The sequence below is a fragment of the Octopus bimaculoides genome, chromosome 1, assembly GCF_046866305.1.
Source record: "Octopus bimaculoides isolate indiv1 chromosome 1, ASM4686630v1, whole genome shotgun sequence".
NCBI classification, from domain to species: domain Eukaryota; kingdom Metazoa; phylum Mollusca; class Cephalopoda; order Octopoda; family Octopodidae; genus Octopus; species Octopus bimaculoides.
In genome coordinates this window covers 10,647,197-10,664,486 of record NC_142928.1, presented here as the reverse complement: position 1 = coordinate 10,664,486, position 17,290 = coordinate 10,647,197, and the positions used below count along the sequence as shown (strand labels likewise).

The 17,290-nt window shown below is 37.3% G+C and overlaps 1 protein-coding gene across 1 annotated transcript in view; it reads left to right on the top strand.

Moving 5' to 3' along the window:
- Positions 1 to 17,290, top strand: part of LOC106878510 (sodium-dependent multivitamin transporter) — a 93,523-nt gene that overhangs the window by 59,488 nt on the left and 16,745 nt on the right. Inside the window, exons 7-9 of the mRNA XM_089348488.1 lie at positions 6,740 to 6,810; positions 7,551 to 7,688; positions 9,917 to 10,052. Of these exons, the coding sequence (XP_089204614.1) occupies positions 6,740 to 6,810; positions 7,551 to 7,688; positions 9,917 to 10,052 (345 nt within the window). The remainder of the gene's footprint in view (positions 1 to 6,739; positions 6,811 to 7,550; positions 7,689 to 9,916; positions 10,053 to 17,290) is intronic.

The following is a 17,290-nucleotide window of genomic DNA, read 5'->3' as shown; positions in this document are numbered from 1 at the left end:
CTTCCATACTTTTTAAATCTTTTTATAAAAGGGAAGAGATTTTGTCTATTTATTTATTTCCACTGTCCACCTGCAACGATGGTTAAATTGACTAGGAACATTGTACGTGATGAATATCCAATACCAAACAATCTTAATCTCTATATTTAAACTGCATTAAACTCTGGCAAGCTTACCTTTACCTATTCTGAGTTACTTGAAAGGTGATGTTCCCTTCTCTCTCTTCTATTTGTTGATACCTTTGTTTACCAACCAATGTGTTGTTTCACTTTAAGGATGCTTATTTATTCGTCCATTATGATATTTCGACTGTTGTCCATTGCTTCAAATACGTTTTAGCTTTATCGTTCTAACCTTTTTTAAACAATCACATGTGATTCATCCCAAAGAATCAACCTTCAAATAAGAGTTTTGCTTCCACTACCGAAAGCTATACGTATCTTTCAGTTGGGGTATCTCCATATGTACAAGAATCTCACTGAAACTACTTCTGGCCTTGTATCGTTTTGCCAGTGTTTCTGTTTCAAGATGGTTTTGGGACTCTCATTCTTAATTCAGAAGCGCGATTTTTCATATACAGTAACCTCTCTACTATCGCGGGTGTTACACTCCAAACCCCACCCCTGTGATAGGTGAAAATACGCGAAGTAGAAACAGTACTGCACAAGGCCCGAAATTTTTGGGGAAGGGTTCAGTTGATTAGATCGACCCCAGTATGCAAATGGTACTTAATTTATCGACCCCGAAAGGATGAAAGGCAAAGTCGACCTCGGCGGAATTTTAACTTAGAACGTAAAGACAGACGAAATACCGCTAAGCATTTCGTTCGGCGTGTTAACGTTTCTTATTTCTTTATTGCCCACAAGGTGATAAACATAGAGGGGACAAACAAGGACAGACAAAGGGATTAAGTCGATTACATCGAACCCAGTGCGTAACTGGTACTTAATTTATCGACTCCGAAAGGATGAAAGGCAAAGTCGACCTCGCAGAATTTGAACTCAGAACGTAACGGCAGACGAAATACCGCTAAGCATTTCGCCCGGAGCGCTAACGTTTCTGCCAGCTCGCCGCCTTAATGGATGTATAATATTGTGTGGTGTGTGTGTGTGTGTGTGTGTGTGTGTGTGTGTGTGTGTGTGTGTGTGTGTGTGTGTGTGTGTGTGTGCACGCGCATGTATGTGTTTTGGTATGTTTGTGTGTGTGTGTGCGTATGTGTGTGTGTTTATTGAGGAGGAAGGCGCGTTTGAGGTATCCGTATGATGTGTCCCAAATTCCGTTTCTGAGACCAGCATAAGGCGACCCTCCTTCGATGCTCCATCGACCCAAATACCTGGGAAACTATCTCCAAGGACCAACCAAAGTGGTGGCCTGCCATCGTCGAGGGAACAGACCTGATGTTAATAATAGACGTCAAGGCGTTAAGAGGCAGAGAATAGACGCCGAAGACGCAAACAGCGACTCGCAGTTCCTCGTCACCCATCAACTTTTCTCCAGGATCAATGCCCCCCAGCTCTTCTATACCATATGTGTGTGTGTGTGTGTGTTTGTATATGTATGTATATGTATATATATATATATATATATATATATATATATACACACATGTGTGTGCGTGTGTGTGCTGATACCTATAGATTATATTATAAATTATTATTATTATTTAGCCACTTGGTTCTTGATCTATTTATGTACGTTTTGGCACTTTAAAGCTATTGCTTATTATGTTCTATTTCTTATCACTGCATCTCTGCATCTCTATCTAGTTACCGTTGCTACGTGCTTAGCTGAATGAGTTTCCTACCCGTTGAGTGATAACATATTAAATATCGTTATGAGATGAATATTTAAGTGAAGTGCTTCCAAATGATGAAGTGGAAAATAGTTATGTTTTAAATATTTTCACCTCGTGATTGTCTATTGTTTGTCATTCATCATTAATAACGTTTTTGTTTTTAGAATTCATTGTGAAACACGATTCTCGTTTAGGATTAAAAGTGGGGAAGCCTATGTAGTGAGTTCTATATTTGAGAAACGAGAAATTATGTACATTATTTACATTTGACGGATATTTGTCCTCATCTTCTTTGTTGTTAACATAACGATTCGGCTGATGTACTCTCCAGCCTTCTTCAGGTGTCCTGAGGAAATTTCGAACTTGGGTTCTTATTCCTAAGGCATTTTTCGATGTTAGTATTATTATTATTATTTTATGTTTGACTTTTGTTTTGCATTTGTACAAGTTGGATCCAAGTCTCACCCAGAGACCTCAAGAGACAACAAGTTAGAAGTTCATGTAGGTGTTATGCCTAGGGTACCATATATTTGGATTTGTACAGTTTTGTTCTAGTGAATGTTTAAGAAACCATAAGAAAATTATGTGTTTGCTTTAAAATTTGAGATCACATAGACAGTATTTTACGTAGGATATTGGGCAGTTCCCATGAGCACTATCTTTTGAACTTCAGCCATTTTGAGGTTTCCTGGTATCTGAGCTAGGTAGTAATCAGCCCGTTATTATTATTATTATTATTATTATTATTATTATTATTATTATTATTATTATTATTATTATTATTATTATTATTATTCAGTAGTTTTATTTTTATAACGTGCTTTCACTTCACTACCGAGCGCAGCTCTGTGCGCCTTGGGTATGTGCTGTGGTTTGCTGTGGTGCTCTTATGTTTACTGTATTGAAAGTGTTTTGCGTAGAATGTGTGCAGTACCCAGTAGTGCAATTTTCTGTATGTTATATATATTTGTAAGTCCTGCTATTTTTGTTATGTATTTGTCTGAATATTTTTTTATTATACCTAAGGCACCTACTATGATAGGAATTGTTTCTGTTTTTAGATTCCACATTCGAGTTATCTCTATTTCCAGGTCTTTGTATTTTGAAAGTTTTTCCATTTCTTTTAGAGAAACGTTGTCATCTGCTGGTATTGATACATCAATTAGAAAGCATTTTTTTTTCATTATTATTATTATTATTATTATTATTATTATTATTATTATTATTATTATTAGTCAAGACGAAGAGCGCGATTCGATTGTATAAATGTTTTATTCGTTGAAAAATATTTCGACAGTACGTCTGTCTTTGTCAAGTTCAAAACAAAAGGTGAAACTTGACAAAGACAGACGTACTGTCGAAATATTGTTCAACGAATAAAACATTTATACAATCGAATCGCATTTCGTCCTACTTGCTAATGATTCTGCAAGCGTACCAAATATCAAGAATGCTAGTTTTATCGATAGAGTTTCTGATTAACAATCTAACAGCTGTAGATTCGAACCTCACCATTGCTTCATTGCTTGATGCATAGCCTTTCCTCATTGGTTCAAAGTAATCTTACAAGAATTACTTTAGAGATTCCCAAATCCATTTAAATCTATGTGGCATAATCCAAGACCACATGAAACTGATGAGAGTCTGCGTCGGCAACAGTTAATCCAAAAGAGGGGATGTTCTGCATTCCAAGCTCTTTCTCTTCAATAGAGCGGATCCAGACTGTCATCAACTAGACCAACAGCACACTTGTCTTACATGATTTTGATGAAAGACGATACTCTGAAACGTTAAACTTTTCGCTGCTTACGTCAATGAAATTTATCGACATTCTAAGGACTCTACATTATTTGATACATGCACTATATATATAATTCATTTAGTTGTGGGCTCAAATTACAGAAAATGTGTTACTTTTCCGTAAGAATCAACAACTGTGTTTAAATTCCTCTTTGGTATTAGATTTGGCAGCAAAAAAACCATTCAAGTGTATTCTTCTAACATATTCTCAAGTCATTAGTTCCTTTAGAACCATAACAACAGCAAAAAAAAAAAACAAGTGAAAAACAACCAAACAACAAAATAACAACCGTAATTTAAGAAGTATCTATTCAAAATATGTAATTGTATATATGTATGTAGATACACACACACACACACACATATGTATATACACGTACATACACGCACATATATACAAACATACATACATACATGTATATGTGTGTGTGTATGTGTATTCGAATAATCCAGTTTTCTTTGAGGAGCTTACAAAACAAAAACAAACCAAACCAGGCTGGAATATATATACAAATCTCATATAACTTTCACTTTCTTTTCTCTCATTATTACTTTGCTCTTATTTACAAATATATTTACTTCTCTCACTTACAAACGATACATCCCAAATTCTCTCTTTATACTAGAATCAATGTGTATCTAGTCTCTCTCTCCCCTCTCTCATTCCCTCTCTCTCTCTCTCTCTCTCTCTCTCTCTCTCTCTCTCTCTCTCTATATATATATATATATATATATATACATATATATATATATATGCATGTATATATTTCTTTCTCTCTTCATCACTTTGTTCTTTTGTCAAAGACATTTACACCTCACTCAGACACTAGCGATACATCCTCCTCCTCGTCCTCCTCCTCGTCCTCCTCCTCGTCCTCCTCCTCGTCCTCCTCCTCGTCCTCCTCCTCGTCCTTCTCCTCGTCGTCGTCATCTTCATCCTCCTCCTCGTCCTCCTCGTCCTCGTCCTCCTCGTCCTCGTCCTCCTCGTCCTCGTCCTCCTCGTCCTCGTCCTCCTCCTCGTCGTCCTCCTCCTCCCCTTCCCTCTCTGTACTAAAGTAAATGTGTATCTAGTCTCTCTCGCCCTGTCTCACTTTCTCCAAATATATATATCTTTTTTCCTCTCTCTTTCTTCTCCTCTCTCACTTTCACTTATTCCCCCTCCCCTATCTCCATCCACTCACACCTACAACACAATCCTCCCACTGTTACCTGCCCATCCTCTCCCCTTCATACCAACCCTGACCTCATCTCTGTTTCCCGCTCAAACTCCTCTCTGCCCCTTCCCTGCCTCAACTTTCCTGTCTGTCCCCTCATATCTCCCGCGTCACCCCTTTGGTCTCTTCTCCCCCCCCCCCAGCTTGCTTCCTCCTCATCCACCCAACATCTCACTCGCCTTCGCGCATTCTCCCATCACACCTCTGATCTCACCATAATTGCACTCAAAAACTCACTGCACACCACCACAGCCATACACCACAAGGAAGATGACAAAAAAACAGGAAGTCTACAGAGATAGGATTGTTCCTACTTGCCTGGGAAATCGCAGAAGGCGATTCGCTAAATAATTTGACTATAGCTGCCCTGAAGAGCAATGGTTTCTCCAGACCAGTGGCACAAATAGAGCGGAAGAAGAACGAGATCATTGAATTAGAATTTCTTTGATTAAAACCCTTTCTAACATGGACGTCCTGTTCGATCTTCATCTTCAAGGCTGAAGTCTCCACTTCTGAATTTTGCAAACCATCTTCTGCAAGTTCTTTCATTCAAGCATTCTTTCCCATAAGCTGAGTTATGTTTCGAGTGGCTTCGGCTGCAGAGATTTCTTTTTTGTACTCATAAAGCATTATGTGCTTCAAATGCTATTTGGATACTTCCATGTTAGAAAGGGTTTTAATCAAAGAAATTTTAATTCTATTAATCTGTGAAATAATATTTAATTAGTTTAAATGTACACAAATGCATAAAAATAATTTTTAATTCCATTAGACATTCTAAAATACTATTAAATCTCATTCAATTAAAAAAAAAGTAAAATCGGACAGAACTTACGGGATGACCGGATATATATAATATATATAATGGGAGAGAGGGAGGGAGGGAGAAGAGAGAGAGAGAGAGAGAGAGAGAGAGAGAGAGAGAGAGAGAGAGAGAGAGAGAGAGAGAGAGGCGCAGTGTAAGAAGTTTGCATTCCAACCACAAGGCTCCGTGTTCAATCTCACTGCGCGGAATCTTAGGCACAAATCTTCTACTATAGCTTCGGGTAGATCAAAACCTTATGAGTGGATTTGGTAGACGGAAACTGAAAGAAGCTCGTTATCTATAAATATTGTATAACTATGTGTGTGTGTGTGTGTTTGTGTCTGTGTTTATTTCCCGTAACTTTAATATCCAGGCTTAAAATAAGAAGTAATGAGGTTGATTCGTTCGATAAAATATTTTTCAAGGCGGTGAACAAGCATGGCTGCAGTCTAAAGTGTATATATATATATATATATATATATATATATATATATATATATATATATATATATATATATATATATATATATATATATATATATATATATATATATATATATATATATATATATATATATATATATATATATATATATATATATATATATATATATATATATATATATATATATATATATATATATATTCTTTTACTCTTTTACTTGTTTCAGTCATTTGACTGCAGCCATGCTGGAGTACGGCATTTAGTCGAGCAAATCGACTTATCTTTTCTAAGCCTAGTACTCACTCGATCAGCCGTTGTTGCCGAACTGCTAGCTTACGGGGACGTAAACACACCAGCATCGATTGTCATGCGATGGTGGGTGGACAAACACAGATACACAAACCTTTCTATCAGATCCACTCACAAGGCTTTGGTCGGCCCGAGGCTAGTAGAAGACATTTGTTCACGGTGTCATGCAGTGGGACTGAACCCGGGACCATGTAGTTGGGAAGCAAGCTTCTTACCACACAACCACATACATATACATACACTTACTCACACACAGAAGCAAACACACACACGCACGCATACTTTGACTACAACGTTTACGTAAACAAATCGATTTTGGTTAACAACAGTTTTAAGATTTAAAACATCTTTTTTATATTTATTTTTTGAAGGGTATCAACGAAGTAGGCAACCTTAAAGATGTTTGGGAAATCTCAAGAGACAACCAAAGACTAGACTTGGAGTAGGTATAGGGAAATTATTAAACTCTATCTATCTATCTATCTATCTATCTATCTATCTATCTATCTACCCTATGAACTAGAAAAAAATCCAGAAAAAAACAACAAAAAGGCAAAAGAGAGTTACTTACTGTTATAGTTTCTTCAATGATAATGTTGACCAAGGTTACCGTGGTCTTTTCCGTAGGCTTTTCTTTCCATGGTTAAACCTAAACTGTCCTCCCCTCTTTTTACACGAGAACATTACTGTGATACACGATCCCTATTGATCGCTTTTTTTCGATCCCTTTTCATCGAACTCCCCCCTTCCCTTTTTTCCTTCCTACGATCCCTTTTGATCGACACACCCCTACTTTTTTTTTTTTCCTTCTTACCCCTCCCAAAAAGAAAAGCTTTACATTGTATTTATCCCATCTTTGTTGAGCCCTGTGTGGCTAATAAAAGAAATGTATCTATCTATCTATCTATCTATCTATCTATCTATCTATCTATCTATCTACCTGTCTGTCTGTCTGTTTGTCTGTCTGTTTGTCTGTCTGTTTGTCTGTCTTCTCTCTCTCTCTCTCTCTCTCTCTCTCTCTCTCTCTCTCTCTCTCTCTCTCTCTCTCTATTTATCTATCTTTCTATCTTTCTATCAAGATATTTGCTTTAAAACCTTATGCAGCAGTTTTGTGTCTATATGTTCACCTGTGTGTTCACACTTATCTTCATTACATTTCCAATCTATTTTCTGTGTCTTAAGCTTTCGCTTTGATCCTTTCACCCGTCATACCGTCTTCAACTTGATGTTTGGATACCTGCTTTATGCATTTGGAACTGTATTTAACCAGTCATCATTTCAAAGAATTACTGTTGCTAAAACACCGAGAACAGCTGCATGGTAAGCGTTTATCTTTCTCTCTTAAATTCATTTTAAATTCATTAACCTATTCTATAAAACCCATAAAATGTAAAAAAATTTAATCAAAGCCTTCGGAGTAAGAAAGTGTAGAATACGATGCTTGATAAATTCCATAACAGAGTTGATTATAACAGACTAAATCAGGACTGAACTAATTGAGTATAGTTATAATCAAGGGCGTTCGCGTGATGTCCATCTTGTCTTTTTAAGGGATAATGTAAGATCCACATTGTTTAATGGGTCTTTTACTTTGAAAAAGATGGTAAGGTACTATCAACTGACAAATACATGAATTCAGCATTCTATTAATTCAAAGTAGGGGAGATTAACTTACAGCAACGAGGTAAGGAGGTAGTAAGTACCAGTAAAATTAAAAAGAAACCCTCACTTTAGAAAATTACTATTTTTTAAATCTCACAACGAGAGATATTCAGCAACAGTACTTTGAAGTAAAGATTTTTGCCAACATAACATAGCAATCCTGGTTTAGGACGAATGTTGCTGTAATTTAGCCCCGGGAGGCATCGTCTCTAGCTGGCTATACGACACGATCTGTGTCCTTATATTTTCGAACAAGGGAATCTAGCACCCCCACTCAGCTCAAAACAATATCTGTGTATCACGATTTCCGATATTGTTTTGAACTGAGTGGGGGTGCTAGATTCCCTTATTCGAAAATATAAGGACACAGATTGTGTCGTATAGCTAGCTGGAGACGATGTCTACAGCAACATTCGTCCTAAACCAGGACTGCCATATTATGTTGGCAAAAATCTTTTATACATTCTTTTATACTTTTACTTTTTTCACTCATTTGACCGAGGACATGCTATATATATATATATATATATATATATATATATATATATCATCATCATCATCATCATCATCGTTTAACGTCCGCTTTCCATGCTAGCATGGGTTGGACGATTTGACTGAGGACTGGTGAAACCGGATGGCAACACCAGGCTCCAATCTGGCAGAGTTTCTACAGCTGGATGCCCTTCCTATTTTTGTATGTGTGCGTGTGTATGTGTGTGTGTGCGTGTGCGTGTATGTGTATAAAAAAGAAAAACATTTTAAAGACTTTATTAGCATATATATGTTTTAACAAATGGCTTACACATATTTTTACATGCATGTTATTTGATTTCCCACTTACGTATTGTTTTTTAGGTGTTTTGTAAAAATTTCTATGCTTTTAAATGCTTCGCTGAGTTCGACTTAATGGCGAATTAATCAACTGAAGTTGAGGTTTAATTTTTTTTCCATTTGTGGTGCAAGTTGAGGTATGCTTGTGTATGTCAAGGACACACTATAAATAAGTCTTCATATGAGTTAAATCTTTGTATGGTTGCTCTGCTTGCTGGAAATAACAGCGAGATCCTCCACTCCCTGTCCTAATTTCTGAAAATGTTTTGGAATGGTCGGCTCGATCCAGGCTGATCTGGGGCTAAAAAAAACAACAGCGAGTGAAGGGAACCTCGAAGTGGTTCTTTGTCCTGCTTGAAATAGCAGCCATATACTCTCTTAAAATACATTCTATTGTTTTCAAAGCGGATGAATTTGATATTGTCCGGAATACATAATTACTGAAACCTGAAACGAATAATCTTGGCATTCCTTTACAATTTCGAAAATAAGATAATATACAAAAGAACGAAACAGAAACAAAATCCTATAAAAGTTAATAAATAAATAAATAAATAAATAAATAAATAAAAGAAGGGCGAAATGCTTAGTGGTGTGTCGTCTGTTTTTATGTTCTGAGTTTAAATTCCGCCGAGGTCGACTTTGCCTTTCATCCTTTCGGGGTCGATAAATTAAGTACCAGTTGCGCACTGGTTCCGATCTAATCGACCGGCCCCCTCCCCCAAAATTTCGAGCCTTGTGCCTAGAGTAGAAAAGAATAAAAATAAATACATAAAATAATAAAACATGCAAAAGCAGTATGTTTGAATATATGTATTTAATATATATTTCTGGTTTGCTTACGTACTTGGTCGTAAGCAAGCATACTGTAAAACCCCCAGAGAGAGGGCATCCATTACAGAGATATAAATAAGAGTCAGATCTCTCTCAATAAATGAATTTTGAAGACTCGTCCATTAACTGCCCTATTGACTAAATGTCACCTACGCTGAAAATCACCGGTTTTTGTGGATCCCGGATTTTTCTTTAACAGATTTTTTTGTTCCTTTTTATAGGGTGCTGATGCTGGCTGGTCCTTTTTATGCTTTGACGACAGGGTTAGCTATTTTTCAGGGCTTGCTAGCATTTGCGTATTTCAAGACAAAACGATGTGATCCGCTTGAAGCCGGGATTATTTCTAATCCAAATCAGGTGAAATTCTTTCTTCTCTCATTTTTTTCTTTTTACACAACATTATTCAACAATCTGACTCTATGTGGTCAGCATGTCTGCAAGAAATTGCAACCAAATCTCATCGATAGTTATAAGATATATGTAAAAAATGACTGGATGATCATAACTGGAACGTATTTGATGATAGGCTTAGTTGATAAGACCTATGGTTAAACAACTATACCAACAACAACGACAACAACCTTCTCGTAATTAAAAGGAAGTGAGCTAAGGGAAATAACTCAAATAAACCAATGGTATGAAGTTGGATGAATCAACTTTTCAATTTCTTCCTTCACTCTTTAGTCTTTATCATTATATCACCCACCTCGCTGTCACATTCATCTCCGGTTCTAGTTTTCTCACCTGTTATTTACCCACTCCAACATCTCTCTCTCCCCTTTTTTATCTCTCTCATTCTCTATGTGTATATATGTGTATGTCAGTGTATGTGTGTGTGTACAAGGGTTTATTTCTTTATTGCCCACAAGGGGCTAAACACAGAGGGGACAAACAAGGACAGACAAAGGGATTAAGTCGATTGCATCGACCCCAGGGCGTAACTGGTACTTAATTTATCGACCCCGAAAGGATGAAAAGCAAAATCAACCCCGGCGGAATTTGAACTCAGAACGTAACGGCAGACGAAGTACCGCTAAGCATTTCGCCCGGCGTGCTAATGTTTCTGCCAGCTCACTGCCTTTTGTATAAGGGCGCATAGCCTAGTGGTTAGGGTGCTGCACTCACGATAGCGAGATCGTGGTTTCAGTTGCTAGGCGGTGAGTTGTGTTTTTCTTGAGCAAAAACACTCCAATTCACATTGCTCTGAGATCACTTCGACACCTGAGGCGTGACATACCGAAAACCTGTTCAAACAACATCGATTTGATGCAGAAAGTGAGCTAACAAGCAGAGCACATACACCTGATCACTATAAACAAATCATCTGTGCAAGTCATCTGGTATCAGCTGAACGCTCATATGTCGTCTTCAACGAGAGATTCCATTATATATATATATATATATATATATATATATATATATATATATATATATATATATATATATATATATATATATATATATATATATATATATATATATATATATATATATGTATGTATGTATGTATGTATGTATGTATAGGCGCACGAGTGGCGGTGTGGTAAGTAGTTTGCTTACCAACCACATGCTTCTGGGTTCAGTCCCACTGCGTGGCACCTTAGGCAAGTGTCTTCTACTATAGCCTCGGGCCGACTAAAGCCTTGTGAGTGGATTTGGTAGACGGAAACTGAAAGAAGCCCGTTGTATATATATATATATATATATATATATATATATATATATGTATATATATATATATATATATATATATAGATATATGTATGTATGTATGTGTGTATATGTTTGTGTGTCTGTGTTTGTCCCCGCAACATCGCTTGACAGCCGATGCTGGTGTGTTTACGTTCCCGTAACTTAGCGGTTCGGCAAAAAAGAGACCGATAGAATAAGTACTAGGCTTAAAAAATAGGTACTGGGGTCGATTTATTCAACTAAAAGTTCTTGACAGCGGTGTCCCAGCATGGCTGCACTGTATTGACTGAAACAAGCAATATACGAGTAAACACACACATTATATGTATATAATTGTATGCATGTATATCAGTAAGTATGTGTGTGTTTATTAAAGCCAGCACTTATTCTGGTGATTTCTTTGGCTGACCGTTAATTTACAAGACCTCGGCGGAATTTGAACTCAGAACGAAACGGCAGACGAAATACGGCTAAGCATTTCGCCCAGCGTGCTAACGTTTCTGCCAGCTCGCCGCCTTAGAAAGTTAGTTTATTAACCTAAAAAAGTTATAATATTACACACACACGTGCTCTCGCGCGCGCACATGCATAATTATTGTGACAGAACTGTATGAATTCATAAGTCATATAACGTTTAATAAATTGCAACAATATTTACTTCTCGGCGAGCTGGCAAAAACGTTTGCACGCCGGGTAAAATGCTTCACGGAGCATTTTCGTCTTTACGTTCTGAATTCAAATTCCGCCGAGGTCGACTTTGCCTTTCACCCTTTCGGGGCCGATAAATTAAGTACCAGTTGCGTACTGGTTCGATCTAAACGACTAGTCCCACACACCAAATAAAAATTTCGGGCCTTGTTCCTAGAGTAGAGAAGAACATTTACTTCTCTCGATAATTTTTATAAATTGTGTAATTTTGACATCGCAATTAAAAAATAAAAGGGTTACGCTAAAGTAGAGAAACACCACCCGTAATCTTTAACATTTTGAAATTTCATTTTTGAAGAGTATAATCGACACGAGCTTTTGAAAGTGCAACTTACATACATCTTTCATTCAAACTCACAAAGTTTTTTTTGCATTCAAACACGTACAGTTTTAAATGTACACATGTACATACATATTTACAACTTCATGACCCATATATATAATTACGTAATCATTTGGTTAATCAAATTCGAGGCATCATCTAGCACTTAACTTATCTACTGCATTCTACAGATAAACTCTAGAGTGTATTTAATGCAAACAAAGGTAAAGAAACGTGGCAATAAAATCGGCATTTTGAAATTTTGATGAAATTAGTATGGCCATATTCACTTCACAAATTTATCATCAACCTTAAGTTTAAGTCCTAGGAACAATCAACATATAGGCGCAGGAGTGGCTGTGTGGTAAGTAGCTTGCTTACCAACCACATGGTTCCGGGTTCAGTCCCACTGTGTGGCACCTTGGGTAGATGTCTTCTACTACAGCCTTGGGCCGACCAAAGCCTTGTGAGTGGATTTGGTAGACGTATACTGAAAGAAGACCGTCGTATATACGTATATATATATATATACACGTGTGTGTGTGTTTGTGTGTGTGTGTGTGTGTGTGTGTGTGTGTGTGTGTGTGTGTGTGTGTGTGTGTGTGTGTGTGTTTGTGTGTCTGTGTTTGTCTCCCTAGCATTGCTTGACAACCGATGCTGGTGTATTTATGTCCCCGTCACCTAGCGGTTCGGCAATAAAGACCGATAGAATAAGTACTAGGCTTACAAAGAATAAGTCCCGGGATCGATTTGCTCGACTAAAAAGGCGGTGCTCGAGCATGGCCGCAGTCCAATGACTGAAACATGTAAAAGAGTAAAAGAGTTTATAAGCTTGAATAACCTCTTCCAGCCTCTCCTCGACAAGTGTTAGTAAAAGAATGATTTTAACTATTTTTCTTCTTTCTTTTTCTTTTCCACGAACTATTTATTGTCTCTCCTACCAAACCGCGCCAGATACACACGCTTGTATATACTTTTCTATTCTAGGCACAAGGCCCGAAATTTTGGGGAAGGGGGCCAGTCGATTAGATCGACCCCAGTACGCAACTGGTAAATTAATTTATCGACCCCGAAAGGATGAAAGACAAAGTCGACCTCGGCGGAATTTGAACTCAGAACGTAAAGACAGACGAATTATCGCTAAGCAGTTCCCCAGCATGCTAAAAACGCAGTGTATCGGAAGTATTACAAAAAGTGGCTCCTTTGCCAGTACTGTGGAAGCATTTCATTTTTTTATCATTGGACGAAAGAATAGGACAAAAAAACATTGGACAAAAACCATCTGGAACAAGTAGTAGTGAAACGCATTAACACACTCACGGTACCACAGTTGACCCCAGAGCAAAGAGAGAGAAGAACAGTGGTATGCTGTCACCGAAATCAGGATTTCTGAAACACGAGACTTCAAACCTTGAAGATGCACAACATTGACCCTCGATCATCTCTTCAATGCGAAGCATGAAAACTACATTGATAGAGCTCTTTCGTGCTTTAAAGCAGTCGTTCTAAGACTGGAAAGAACAAAAGCTATTAGATGGGACACAGTTCGGTCTTTGGCGGACAATGATGAGCGCATATTACTTGATCTGGAGCAGATATGTGCAACAACAACAACAACGGCATTTCGTTTGACTATTCAGGACGAGTGGCTGATCATATTGCCTACAGTGTTTTAATATCTCCATCAAAAGCCAGCTACAAACATTGTTGCGAAAGGCTGAAAACACCCACTAAAATACGGAAGAGGAAGCTATCCCTGAAGGATTGGACAGAGGTAGAGAACGCCTACATTGGTCTCAGATTTTAGCACAAGGCCAGCAATTTTGAGGGAGGTGGTAAGCCTACTAAATCGACGCCAGTACTCAACTGGCGCATATTTTACCGACCCCAAAATGATGAAAGATAAAGTCGACCCGGAGGAATTTGAACTCAGAACATAAAATCGGACGAAATGCCGTTAAATATTTCCCTGCACGGTAGCGATTCTGACGACGTTGCCTCCATAATCTTTTACCGTCTTATCACCAAGCTTTGCTTCAATTCACGCCTGGTCAGACTGGGGCGGCTTCTCTGCCACTTTTTGTGGTAGGAATGTGTTCTACCGTTTAGAGGGTCCAATCGGCTGTCAACACCCGCTGCGTGCATGACTGGGTGATAACTTATTGATAATGTTGAAATATGCGCTGAGATTGCGACATCCTCAGCGAATCCTGGATGGTGACTAGATGTGGTCACTGGTTATCTGGCTAGTTTTTCTGCATCTCGTCTATTTGACGGAACTGCAGTTCTGAGCCAAGCGAAGACCAAAACAAAACGATTGGTATGTAAAATATCGGCAGTTGCTCACAGTCCTCCACCATTAGAGCAATGCAGTCGGCGGAAATTCCACATTTGCATTGTATAGAGGGCTAATGGAGAGAAAATATTCACGGTAATATTCTGGGAGTCGCTGAGAATGAACGAGGTGTTTGGTTTTGTACGACTTTCGATCTGGGGCCCATGGATAACTTCCAGAAATCCTTGGACAAGAAGTGCTATCACGGGACATTACCAACTTGAAACAAACTCTATAGGTTCGAAAGTGCCCTCATCCAAGCCTGTCCGAGATGCGCGTAGAGCGACGAGATCGTTCCACAAGCACTTGTCTAGTGCCTATATGTATATAGGCACTTCTTTCAGTTTCCTTCTACCAAATCCACTCACAAGGCTTTAGTCGGCCCGAGGCTATAGTAGAAAACACTTACCTAAGTTGTCACGCAGCCACTCCTGCGCCCAAGTTATATATATATATATATATATATATATATATATATATATATATATATATATAACTTTATTGTCAATGCAGCCATAATGGAACTGTACACTATATATGTGTGTATGTCTGTGTGTGTATACATAGATATACACACTTACACATAAATGTGCGCGTGTGTGTGTAGTAATAAGAAGCGCAGGAAACGTAATAGGTATTTTTAAGCCTCGTATAACTTAAGCGCGTTTCGCCTAGCCAATTAGTAATGTTGTGCAAACCGATTGGATGCTTTTTCGGTATTAGCTGCCAAAAAGTACAATATTTTGTGTATTGTATGCCTCCCTATGCTCCAGTTATTTGGCCAAATTGATAAACTATTTAGGCTTACAAGCCCGCCCCTACTTTTCATACTATTCACCATGTTCATAACATATTCCGCTACGCGCTTATTCTTTTATTCTTTTACTTGTTTCAGTCATTTTGACTGTGGCCATGCTGGGGCATCGCCTTTAGTCGAACAAATCGACCCCAGGACTTATTCTTTGTAAGCACAGTACTGATTCTATCGGTCTCTTTTGCCGAACCGCTGAGGTACGGGGACATAAACACACCAACATCGGTTGTCAAGCGATGGTGGGTAGACAAACACAGTTGCACAAATACATACATACATATATATATATATATATATATATATATATATATATATATATATATATATATATACGATGGGCTACTTTCAGTTTCCATCTACCAAATCCACTCACAAAGCTTTGGTCGGCCCGAGGGTATAGTAGAAGACACTTACCTAAGGTCCCACGCAGTGGGACTGAATCCGGAACCATGTGATTGGGAAGCAAGCTTCTTACCACACAGCCACTCTTGCGCTTTATTGATAAAATAAATCTAGGTTTGTACCTAATTGTTACTTTATTTGTTTACTTCATATCCACACTATTATATACTTATTCTTTTGTAAAATTTAAATTAGTTACAAGCAAACATAATTATTTATTCAAATATATTAGTTGATAGGTTGGGTTCATACATATATATTGGTCTATTTAATTCATAGTATAGATGCACGATTCATAGGTATTATTTATTTTAACCGTATCTATTTAAATTTATTGAATGTATATTTAACTTTATGAACCCAACTGAGTCCTCTTTCCCTCTTGTTGATTAATTTGCATTTTGATTTAAGAATCTGGTAAATTTCTTCAACACAAACTTCACAGCTTTTTTTCCCCAATGCTCTAAGATTTTGCTCGGTTAGTTATTTCCAACGTAAGTTTATAGTCATTATTTTTATCTTTAATCGACCAAATTAGTTTACTTAGACTGGTGCTAGCCTCTTATTGTCTACCCCTAAAATCGATTTCATGATTAGTTATCCTTCTTTTTATATAATTTTCCGTAGAACCTATATAGTAGTAATCCTGTCCCTAAGATATAACCTTACACCCATAAATAACTCCTTTTACCCTACAAAAAGAATTCAATGGACATCGTTTTCTTTCAGCACAACCGCAAGTTTTATTTTTAATAGTGCTCCCTGTTTCTTTACTAATAATGTTGTACTTGTATTCTATGCCTTCAGAGTTATCCTCATTATATTTATTTTCTATGTTTGGAGTCTTTACCATCAACAGAAGATTAAATTACGTTAGTTTGTTTACTACTTTCGTTACTATCTTCTTTGTCAATGTTTTATTTGCTTATCCCAATACTTTTTATTGTTTTCTCTTTTATGTTTGTTGTTGCTACTGTTAGTATTTGTACTTATATCTATATTATCAATAATTATATTTATATCATCAATTTTGTTGTAAATATTATGCTTATTGCTTCTTTCTTTTATAGATAGTATGTTTATATCTTTAGATGATAGCGGGGAGTCTCTTAGAGTTATTTTCCTTCCTTCGTTTATCGTGTAACTCATAATATCGTTGATTTTCTCGCCATTTTGGTCATTTAATAATTTATTTTCATTTTCCTTACTCCTATTATTGTAGAAATCATTTAATCTTTTCACATTTTGTGCAGCAATAATTTGTTTTTTTGATATGCAAAAACCGGACCTCAATTTGTGCGATTTATTATTTGTTATTTATT